A 12,027-nucleotide genomic window follows, 5' to 3' on the forward strand; every position below is an offset into this window, starting at 1 on the left:
AACACTGTATTTGAAGTTCAATCAGATAACACAGCACATGATTAAGTTTCATACTATCTCAGAGGGTCATTGTCATACAGCGTGGGAACAGGTCCTTGGCCCAACCAACCAAGATGGCATTACACTGGTCCTACCTGCCTGCATTTGGTCCATATCCCACTAAACCTGTCCTATCCATGTATCCTTCCAAATGTTTATTAAACGTTGCGATAGTCCCTGCCTCAACTACCTCCTCTGAAGAAGGGTTTCGGCCCGAAACGTCGCCTATTTCCTTCGCTCCATAGATGCTGCTGCACCCGCTGAGTTTCCCCAGCAATTTTGTGTACCTCCTCTGACAGCTCGTTCCTCATGCCCCTGTCCCACTTAGGAAACCTGAACGGAAACCTCTGGAGACTTTGCGCCCCACCTAAGGTTTCCGTGCGGTTCCTGGAGGTTGCAGATGGTTGCAGGTAGTGGAAGCAGGTAGGGAAACTGACAAAAACCTCCGGGAACCGCACGGAAACCTTGGGTGGAGCGCAAAGTCTTTAGAGGTTTCCGTTCAGGTTTCCTAAGTGGGACAGGGGCATTAGGTTCCTATTAAATCTTTCGCCCCTCATTTTAAACCTACGTCCTCTGGTTCTCAATTCCCCTACTCTGGGCAAGAGACTCTGTGCATTCACCCCTATCCATTCCCCTCATGATTTTGTAGGGATTAAATATTTCAGAAAATGGTTTAAGAAAATGACAACCCACGAGGTGAGTGGTCAGTTTGAGGTTTGCAGGCTTGCATGCACGGGTTTTGCTTGGTTGCAAACGCCTTCCCGTGCGTTGCAACGGTGCAGCTGCGCCGGCGCCGCACCTGCCGCTGTCGATCGCTGCCGGCGGGGCCCGGCCGGCACAGGTGCGGCTGTCAGTCAGCGCCGTTCCCCGGGAATCCGGCTGCAGGGCTGGAGCGGCCCTCGCCTGTCATCCAGCGGAGAGGCTGCGGGAGGGGATTGCGGTGCGGAAATGGCTGAGGTAAGGCGGCGTTCGGGGTGCAATCCCTTCAATGCAACCTCCCGGCCTCGCCCGGCCGGGGGGTGGGGGCGATTGCTGGTCGATTTTTGCAATGGGAGAAATAAGCAAAAATAGCAACCGGGGCATCTGGCTGTACGCATGAATTGTTGATGGTACAGAGCTGTTCAGGAATGAGGACAGTCCCTGTGGATCAGGTCCTATCCAAAATGCGGCCTGCAACGAGCACCTGAATTAAGCAACAACAAAAAAAAGAAATCATGCACGCTGTGATTGCAATTTAAATGTTGCATTAGTGCATTTATTTTTACTCTCTGCATCGAACAGTGTAAGGCGTTGCGTGCGGCAGCAAATTAATAAGGTATGTTATAAGGACGCGTTATTAAAGTAACCATGTTCCCGTTATAAAGGGATTACATGGGATCACAGTCTACAATCCAATGAAAGGCAACGTTACTGAAATGTTGTCTAAAATAACCTTTGTACTGTGTGTGAGGGGATCAGCTGATCACTATACAGGCCTGAATTAATGCTTTTTGTTAAAGATTCTTTGCGTCTGGCAATGAGCAGCAAAGCTCGCCGTTTAGCTCAGCAATATTTTGGTGAACCTGCATTGTTTTATTGTCTTATCTTCAGAGTAAAGCAGCATCTGCAGTTCCTTCCTGCACATTATGTTATTCAATCTCAATAACTCCTGAATCATCATTCATTGGCTCCAGTGGGTTAGTGGGGGTAAAAGTGTATTACTTAAAATTGGAGAATTAATTGCTCAAACCGTTGGGTTGTACGTGCCCAAGGGGATATGAGGTGCTGCTCCTTCAGTTTGTGTGGCCTCATGCTGGCAATGGAGGAGACCCAGGACAGTATGGGCAGTGTGGGGATGGGAAGGAGAGTTAAAATGGTTCGCAACCGGGAGATCCAACAGGCCTTGGCCGACCGAACGCACGTGCTTGGCAGAAACGGTCGCAGAGTCTACGCTTGACCACTTTAGACGTTAGAGAAAACAGAGTGGAACAGGCCCTTCGGCCCACTGAGTCTTCACTGACCAGTGATTACCTTACAATAGCACTATCCTACACACTCGGGACAATTGACAATTTGCAGATGCTAATTAACCTACAAAGTGTGGGAGGAAACCGGAGCACACGAAAAAAAAAACCTCACGTGGTCACGGGAAGAACGTGCAGACTCTGTATAGACAGGATGGAACCCAGTTCTCTGGCGCTGTGCGGCAGCAACTCTACCGCTGCACAACTTTGCATTGGGATCGTTGAAGGAGTTGATGAGGTTAGAGGAGGTGCACGTGGACTCTGACTCACCTGGAAGGGCTGCTGGGATCCCTCAATGGTATTGAGCGAGGAGGGGTAGGGATGCCTGACGTTTGAGTTTAGTTTATTGTCACGTGTACCAAGGTACAGTGAAAAGCTTTTGTTGCATGCTAACCAGTCAGCAGAAAGACAATGCATGATTACAATCGAGCCCTCCGTAGTAGACAGATACATGATAAAAGGAATAACGTGAATATTGTTTAGTGCAAGATAAAGTCCTGAAAAGTCTGATTAAAGATAGTCTGAGGGTCTCTCATGGGTTAGACAGTAGTTCAGGACTGCTCTGTAGTAGGTGATAGGATGGCTCAGTTGCCTGATAACAGCTGGGAAGAAACTGTCCCCGAATTTGGAGATGTGGGTCTTCACACTTCTGTACCTCTTGCCCGATGGGAGAGGGGAGAAGAGGGAGTGACCGGGGTGAGACTGGTCCTTGATTATGCTGGTGGCCTTGCCGAGGTAGATAGAGTAACTGTGAGAAAGGTTGGTTGATGTGATGGTCTGGGCTGACCTTCGATCTCTCCCCTAGGCCCACAACCTCCAGGAATTGCAGCCAAGTGCATCCCTGGCCACCAAGGTCTTCATCCAGCGGGACTACACCGAGGGAATCCTCTGCCAGTTTCAGTCGAAGTTCCCTCCGGAGCTGGAGAGTCGGGTATCTGAGATTTATTGTTCCGCCAGCCCCATGCGCCCCTCAGCAGCATCCTAATTACCATGCCTCATAGTTCCCTTTCATTATTTTGTCATGTGTACAGATTAGTTTTGCCTTCGTTTAGTTTAGAGATACAGCATGGAACCAGGCCCTTTGGTTGATGGTCAGCATGGACTCGATGGGCCGAAGGGCTTGTTTCCACGCTGTACCTCCAAACTAAACTAAAGTTGCAACCATCCTGATTTGCAAGTATATCACCATTTCTTCATCGATACTTGGTCCAACTAGAGTTACAGAGTCATACAGCATGGAAACAGACCCTCAGGCCCAACTTGCTCATGTTAACCAAGATGCTCCATCTACACTATTTTGCTATCTACACGACCGCTTTTGGCCCATATCCCGCTAAACCTTTCCTCTCCATGTGCCTGTCCAGTGTCTTTTAAATGCCAACTATCTCCTCTGGCAACTCGTTCCAGATAACCACCACCTTCTGTGTGAAAACGTGGCCCCTCGTTCCCATTAAATCATTCCCCCTCTCATATTAATCCAATGCCCACTTGAATCGCCCTACTCTGGGTAAAAGACTCTGTGCATTCACTTTGTCTATTCCCCTCATAATTGTATACCCCTCTATAATATCAGCCACCTGCAATCCAAGGAATAAAGTCCTAGTCTGCCCAAACTCTCCCTATAGCTCAGGCCCTCGAGTCCAGGCTACGTCCACTTTACTCTTATCTGCACTCTTTTCATCTTATTGACATTCAGCAGTTCCTCCAGCAGTTTGTTCTTTACTCCAAAGCAAACACTATTGTTATTAAGACCAACGTTGCCAGTACACAGAGAGAACAAGATTAGTTTTAGTTTAGAGATACAGCGCGGAAACAGGCCCTTCGGACTGCCGAGTCCACGCCGACCAGCGATCACCCCTTACACCGGCACTATCGTACACACCAGAGACAATTTACAATTTTACCAAAGCCAATTAGCCTGCAAATCTGCATGTCTTTGGGGTGTGGGAGGAAACCGGAGCAACTGGATTCTCCACAGGGAGAACGTACAAACTCCGTACAGACATCACCCGTAGTCGGGATCGAACCAGGGTCTCTGGCACGGTGAGACAGCGACTACTAGTTGCGATAGCGGTAGTCGCTGCTCGCCGCGCCACCGTGGCGCCCTCCCCAAGATCTCCACAAAGAGGAAGGTTTAGTTGCATTTGCGCGAGTCCATTCCCCATTCGGCTGTAATCAGACCACATCGTTGGTCAGAGAGAGTTACTGACGTCCCTAAACTCTCTGTTCCAGGTGGAAAGGCATTACTTTGAGGAAACAGTGAAGACCTTGAACAATTACTATGCCGAAGCAGAGAAAATCGGAGGGACGTCGTACTTTGAGGGGTGCATGGCTTGTGTAACGGCCTATGTGATCTTCATGTGCATGGAGACTCGCTATGAGAAGGTATGACAGGCCTGCCAGAGGTTCGGTGTGTTCAACATCGAGATCACCTGTAAGCAGAACCTCCCTCATGCCTCTGTGGTCCCCTTTGATCAGCTGCAATACCGACACATCCACAATTTCATCTTCACCCTCTCAAATTGCAGGTTAAATCTTATCATATTGTGGTCGCTACCTCCTAGCAGTTCCTTCACCTTCTTCAGACCGCCACCCTTGCTGCTGACACCACTCTGGTATTTGCTCTGCTTTTTTTCTCAGGTTTTGAAGAAGATTTCCAAATACATCCAAGATCAAAATGAGAAGATCTACGCCCCTCGAGGACTGTTGCTCACGGACCCCATCGAACGAGGGCTGCGAGTTGTATCCTTAATGGATTTTATCATTCAGGGTGAGTCCCCATTGTGAGTTCCCCACCCTCGCTTCCCCCTCCTCCCCCCTCCTCCAACCCTCTCTCCCCCTCCTCTCTCCCCCTCCTCTCTCCCCACTCCCCCCTCCTCCCTCCCCCCTCCCCCCTCCCCCCTCCTCTCTCCCCCTCCTCTCGCCCCCCTCCTCTCTCCCCCTCCTCTCTCCCCCTCCTCTCTCCCCTCCTCTTCCCCCCTCCTCTTCCCCCTCCTCTCTCCCCCCCTACTCTCTCCCCCCCCCTCTCTCTCCCCAACCCTCTCTCCCCCCCTCTTGTCTCTCCCCCCCTCTTGTCTCTCCCCCCCACTCCCCCTTCCTCCCTCTCCCCCGTTCCCCTCGATGGCGACTGATCACTCTCTGTCTCGGACGTTGCGTGTTTCCCCCGCCCCGTCTCTCCCCCCCCCCCCGCCCCGTCTCTCGTCTCTTGCCTGTCTGCATTTCCTTGACACTGCCCAGATCGAGATTGCGATCTACGAGGACCGGTGCAGCAGCAGCGGCAGCAGCAGCAGCAGCAGTAGTTGCAGCGGGCAGTGACGGCGCGGCGCTGCGCCCTGGGTTGCGACGGCTCCGGCTTTGCTCCCTCGAGCGGACGGCCGTCTTCCCGCGACGACGGCGGTCACCAGAGTATTGTGAACCATCGCTGCGTTGCGGAGTTTAATCCGGAGGGGTGGGGAGGTTAGGGATTGGGGAGGGGAGGGGAGGGTGGGGAGAGTGCGAGGGGGAGCGTGTCGGTGACTCCTTATGTTGAAGCCCAGAATTGCGACGCCTGTCTCCTGCAAGAATCTGCGGCGAGAATTGCATCGGGGGAGGGGGCACAGCGGGGGGGGGTGGACTAGTGCAACACCGAGTGGAACGAGGGTAGAGGGAGAGATGGGGAGCGTCTGGGAGGGAGACCTCTGGCATTTGAATGCAGGGACACTAACATAGGAGCGATGGGGAGGGGGAGGGGAACATTCATGGGGGGGCTCTCAGCATTAGGGGGGATGGAGGGGGGAGGAGAGGGGGACAGGTCAGGTTCCAGAACACGGATGAGATATTTTTGCCATCTCATTCTTTGCCCCGTGTGGGGGAAGGAGCTGCACATGCGGGTTCATACCGAAGACACGTAAAATGTTGGAGTAACCCAGCGGGTCAGGCAGCATCTCTGGAGAACACAGGTAGGTGACGTTTTGGGTCGGAAGAAGGGTCCCGACCTGAAACGTCACCTGTTCCTTTTCTCCAGCGATGCTGCCTGACCCGCTGAGCTACTCCAGCACTTTGTGTCTGCCCAGCTATGCTGCTTCCTGAAGGACTGTTGAGAAACAGCTCACAGTCTCGCTCATGTGTTTGGCCGTTCTGTAAGGAGATAATAATGATTCCTGTCATACGGTCCCAATGCGGTCGCCTTTCCAGCGCCATAGAGACATACAAAACGAAAAAGGCCATTATTCGGCCCACCTTGTCCGTGCCGACCAAGTTGCCATAATTGGGCTGGTTCCCATTTATAGGTTTGTATTTATTATTGTCACGGGTACCAAGGTAGAGTGTTTTTGTACGCTATCCAATTAAATCAGATAAACCTTATCCCTAACTCTACCCCAACCCTTCCTTTCCCCTCCCTAAACAGCCAACCATGCCATCTCTGGGTGCCCGCTCTACCACCCACCAAATGGAGCTCAGGTAGACTAAAATGCTGGAGAAACTCAGCGGGTGAGGCAACATAGGCAACGTTTCGGGTCGAGAGTCTGAAGAAGGGTTTTGTTCCGAAACGTTGCCTATTTCCTTCGCTCCATAGATGCTGCCTCACCCGCTGAGTTTCCCCAGCATTTTTTGCCTACCTTCGATTTTCCAGCATCTGCGGTTCCTTCTTAAATAAATGGAGCTCAGGGCCCGGCAGACATTGACGCAGAGACAACTACCTGGCTGCTCAACACCCGGCGTGAGATCTAACTATTCCTTTGGTTTATGTATCATTCGCAAGAAGAAGTAGACCTCCACCCTGTCGCCCACCTACCTGCCCCTAAACCCCCTCACCCTACCCGCATCCAACACCCCCCAAACGTCCACGCTCGCCCTCTCCGCCCGAAACCCAACTCATCCAAGCCAGTCCCATTTGCCCACGTTTGGCCCATATCCCTCTTAACCTCTCCTATCCATGAGCTGTCCAAGTGTCTTTTAAAACCTGTCTCAACTATCTCCTCTGGTTCCATATAAACACCACTCTCTGTGTGGAATAAGTTGCCCTTCAGGTTCCTATTTGAATCTCCCCCCTCTCACCTTACGTGGAGCTCGGAGAAGCAGAAAGCAGAAGCAGAGAGAAGAGACTATTGGCTTGAAAGTCTGTGAGAAAGAAGGTGAATGACAGGGAAAGACAGTTTAAAAAGAGCGCCAAGGCACGGTCCTATATCGTCAGCAGGAGCGGCTGTTGAAGGAGTGCGGGGATTGGCTGAGGAATTTAATTCGCAAATTGGTAAATTGGCAAATTAGGCAAATAATCAGCCAATATAAGCAAGGTTTGCTCTAGGGGAGCGGCATTGTGAGTAAAGTGCGAGTCTTTGGCTCGAGAGTCTTCGGCAAGGAGACTGAGGAAAGGAGGCTGCACTTGTTTGAAATTTGTGAATTTTGTCCACTGAAGAAATGGCAGGCATGTTGGTGCAGTGTGTTTCCTGCAGGATGTGGGAAGTCAGGGAGCTTCTGGAAGCTACACCTGCAGAAATTGTGTCCAAGTGCAGCTCCTGAATGAACATGTTGAACTGGAGAAGCAGCTGGATGGCCTCAGGGCCATCTGGGAAAACGAGAGTTCCCTGGACAGGACCTACAGTGAGGTCATCATGCCAATGATACAGGAAGAGCGAAGGTGTGTGACTGTGAGAAAGGAGAGTAAACGTGGAGTGCAGGAGACCCAGGTGGCTGTGCCGAATGAAAACAGGTACGCTCTCTTGGGAGCTGTCAGGGCAGACGACGCTTCCAGTCCGAGCGCTGGACTAGTCGGTGGCTCCAATCCTAGTGATGAGACTCAACTGGCGAGACCGACATCGGGCAGAGCTATAGTAGTGGGTGACTCAAATTTCCAAGGTGCGGACTGGAAGATTCTGTGTCGGCAGGTAAGAATCGAGGATAGTCTGTTCAACCGACTTCAGAACATCCTCGAGAGGGAAGAAGTTGGGCAGAAGACTGTGAAGCAAGACTTCTAGGGTGGTTATCTCTAGATTGCTTCCATTCCCTTGTGTTAGTGAGGGCAGGAACAGGGAGATAGGGGATCTGAATGTGTGGCTGAGGGGTTGGTGCAGGGAGCAAGGATTTAGATTTATAGACCACTGGGATCTCTTCTGGGGTAGGGGTGACCTGTACAAAAGGGACGGGTTACACCTTAACTGGAGGGGGACCGACATTCTGGCAGGCAGGTTTGCTAGTGCTACACGTGTGGGTTTAAACTACATAGTGGAGGGGAGGGATTGACAAATTGGGAGTATAAAGATGGAGTTAAAGGGGAAGTGAGTACAGGGAAAATTACCAAAGACTCCCGAATTAATGGGAAGGAAAGTTTGAGAAGGGATAAGAGGTCGGGGGCAATAGTGACCGGTGTGAGAGGGGAGGTGGTTCAGTGTTGAATATGAACGCGCTAAGTATAAGAAATAAAGTGGACGAGCTTGAGGCTCAGTTAGAAATTGGCAAGTATGATGTGGGAATTACAGAGACATGGCTGCAAGAGGGCCAGGGCTGGGGACTGAATATTCAAGGGTAAAGGTCCTATCGAAAAGACAGACAGGTGTGCAGTGGGGGTGGGGTAGCTCTGTTGATGAGGAATGAAATTCAGGCCCTTGCAAGGGGTGACATAGAATCAGGTGGTGTAGAGTCAGTATGGATAGAACAGGAATTGTCAGGGTAAAAAGACCCTAATGGGAGTTATCTACAGGCCCCCAAACAGTAGCCTGGATATAGGGTGCAAGTTGAATCGGGAGTTATAATTGGCATGTTGCAAAGGTAATGCTACGGTTGTGATGGGATATTTCAACATGCAGGTAGACTGGGTAAATCAGGCTGGTACTGGACCCAAGAAAGGGAGTTTGTGGAGTGCCTCAGTGATGGATTCTTAGAGCAGCTTTTACAGGAGCCTACCAGGGATAAGGCAATTCTGGATTTAGTGTTGTGTAATGAACCTGAGGGTACTCGAGGTAAAGGAACCATTAGGCGGCAGTGGCCATAATATGATGCGTTTTAATCTACAATTTGAGAGAGAGAAGGGAAAATCGGAAGTGTCAGTATTATAGTTGAACAAAGGACTATGGAGTAATGAGGGAGGAGTTGGCCAAAGTTGACCGGAAAGATACACTAGCAGGGATGACGGTGGAACAACAATGGCAGGTATTTTTGGGAATAATTCAGAAGCTGCAGGATCGGTTCATTCCAAAGAGGAAGAAAGATTCCAAGGGAAGTAAGGGGCGATCGTGGCTGACAAGGGATGTCAGGGATAGTATAAAATTAAAAGATAAATATAACAGCAAAGGAGCGGGAAGCCAAAGGATTGGGAAACCTTTAAAGAGCAACAGAAGGTAACTAAAAAGGCAATACGGGGAGAAAAGATGAGGTATGAAGGTAAGCTAGCCAAGAGTATAAAGAATAGTAAAAGCTTCTTTAGGTATGTGAAGAGGAAAAAATTAGTTAAGACCAAAGTGGAACCCTTGAAGACTGAAACAGGTGAATTTATTATGGGAAACAAGGAAATGGCAGATGAATTGAACAGGTACTTTGGATCTGTCTAAGGAAGACACAAACAATATCCCTGATGTACTAGTGGCCATAAGATATAGGGTGATGGAGGAACTGAAGGAAGTTCACATCAGGCAGGAAATGGTGTTGGGTAGACTGATGGGACTGAAGGCTGATAAATCCCCAGGGCCTGATGGTCTGCATCCCAGGGTACTTAAGGAAGTGGTTCTAGAAATCGTGGACGCATTGGTGATAATTTTCCAATGTTCTGTAGATTCAGGATCAGTTCCTGTGGATTGGAGGGTAGCTAATGTTATCCCACTTTTTAAGAAAGGCGGGAGAGAGAAAACGGAATTATAGACCAGTTAGCCTGGCATTGGTGCTGGGGAAGGTGCTGGAGTCAATTATAAAAGATGAAATAGCCGCACATTTGGATAGCAGTAACAGAATTGGTCCGAGTCAGCATGGATTTACGATGGGGAAGTCATGGTTGACTAATCTTCAGGAATATTTTGAGGATGTAACAAGGAAAATGGACAAAGGAGAGCCAGTGGATGTAGTGCACCTGGACTTTCAGAGAGCATTTGATAAGGTCCCACATAGGAGATTAGTGGGCAAAATTAGGGCACATGACATGGATAGAAAATTGGTTGGCAGACAGGAAACAAAGAGTTAGGAGATTGAGGGGGGATCTTATAGAAACTTACAAAATTCTTAAGGGGTTGGACAGGCTAGATGCAGGAAGATTGTTCCCGATGTTGGGGAAGTCCAGGACAAGGGGTCACAGCTTAAGGATAAGGGGGAAATCCTTTAAAACCGAGATGCGAAAAACTTTTTTCACACAGAGAGTTGAATCTCTGGAACTCTCTGCCACAGAGGGTAGTTGAGGCCAGTTCATTGGCTATATTTAAGAGGGAGTTAGATGTGGCTAAGGGTATCAGAGGGTATGGAGAGAAGACAGGTACGGGATACTGAGTTGGATGATCAGCCATGATCATATTGAATGGTGGTGCAGGCTCGGAGGGCCGAATGGCCTACTCCTGCACCTAATTTCTATGTTTCTAAGTAGGGATTAACGGGTCCCTTTCAGAATGGTAGGTAGTGACCAGTGGGGTATCGCAAGGCTCGGTGCTGGGACTGCTGTTATTTACAATATACATTAATGATTTAGATGAAGGGATTAAAAGTAACATTAGCACATTTGCAGATGACACAAGGCTGGTTGGCAGTGTGAACTGTGAGGAGGATCTTATGAGGATGCAGGGTGAGTTAGGTTGGGTGAGTGGGCAGATGCATGGCAGATGCAGTTTAATGTGGATAAATGTGAGGTTATCCACTTTGGTGGCAAAAACAGGAAGGCAGATTATCTGAATGGTGCCAAGTTGGGAAAAGGGGAGGTACAACAAGATTTGGGGGTCCTTGTGCATCAGTTACTGAAAGTAAGCATGCAAGTACAGCAGGCAGTGAAGAAAGCGAATGGCATGTTGGCCTTCATAACAAGAGGAATTGAGTATAGGAGCAAATAGGCCCTTCTGCAGTTGTACAGGGCCCTAATGAGACCACACTTGGAGTATGGTGTGCAGTTTTGGTCTCCAAACTTGAGGAAGGACATTCTTGCTATTGAGGGAGTGCAGTGTAGGTTCACAAGGTTAATTCCCAGGATGGCAGGACTGTCATATGTTGATAGAATGGATCAGCTGGGCTTGTATACTCTGGAATTTAGAAGGATGAGAGAGGATCTTATTGAAACTTAAGATTATTAAGGGAGTCCAGAACCAGGGGCCACAGTTTAAGAATAAGAGGTTTCGAGCCATTTAGAATAAAGATGAGGAAAACCTTTTCACACAGAGGGTTGTGAATCTGTGGAATTCACTGCCTCAGAAGGCAGTGGAGGCCTGTTCTCTGGATGCTTTCAAGAGAGAGTTAGATAGAGCTCTTAAAGATACCTGAGTCAGGGGATATGGGGAGAGGGCAGGAACGGAGATTGTGGATAATCAGCCATGATCACTAAATGGCGGTGCTGGCTCGAAGGGCCAAATGGCCTACTCCCGCACCTATCGTCTATTAAACTATCCTCTGGGTCTTGATTCCCCAATCCTGGGTAAAAGACAGCATTCGCCCTATCTATTCCCACACAAGATTTTATACATCTCAATAAGATCACCCCTCATCATCCTGTGCTCCAAGGAACAAACCCTAGCCTGCCCAACCTCTCCCCATAGCACTCCCCATGACAACATCCTCGTAAACCTTTGCATTCTTTCCAGCTTGATGACGTGTTTACTATAGCAGGGTGACCAAACCATAATCCCATCCACTTCCATGAAAAGGTCTGGCAATTCATCTTGAAGTGGAAGATGTGCTATCAATTGTCACCTCACAGCAGGCCATTCAACCCATCGAATCTGTGATTGAGTTAATAGATGACCATGATGCCAAGGGACACTTCTCGCATCTTCCTGCACTTGATCCATCTCCCTCCATCCCTTGTCATTGGTCACTGGACCTGACTTTA

The 12,027-nt window shown here is 49.5% G+C and overlaps 1 protein-coding gene across 1 annotated transcript; it reads left to right on the forward strand.

Moving 5' to 3' along the window:
• Positions 1–846: 846 nt before the first annotated feature.
• On the forward strand, positions 847–6,736 carry golga7b (golgin A7 family member B). Its single transcript, XM_033034148.1, has 6 exons — positions 847–996; positions 2,848–2,973; positions 4,275–4,427; positions 4,683–4,784; positions 5,280–6,482; positions 6,690–6,736. Exons 1-5 carry the CDS (start codon positions 988–990, stop codon positions 5,355–5,357), a joined length of 468 nt encoding a protein of 155 aa, XP_032890039.1. The 5' UTR covers positions 847–987; the 3' UTR covers positions 5,358–6,482; positions 6,690–6,736.
• The last annotated feature ends 5,291 nt before the right edge of the window (positions 6,737–12,027 follow it).

Source organism: Amblyraja radiata, chromosome 15 (genome assembly GCF_010909765.2).
Source record: "Amblyraja radiata isolate CabotCenter1 chromosome 15, sAmbRad1.1.pri, whole genome shotgun sequence".
Taxonomy (NCBI): Eukaryota; Metazoa; Chordata; class Chondrichthyes; order Rajiformes; family Rajidae; genus Amblyraja; species Amblyraja radiata.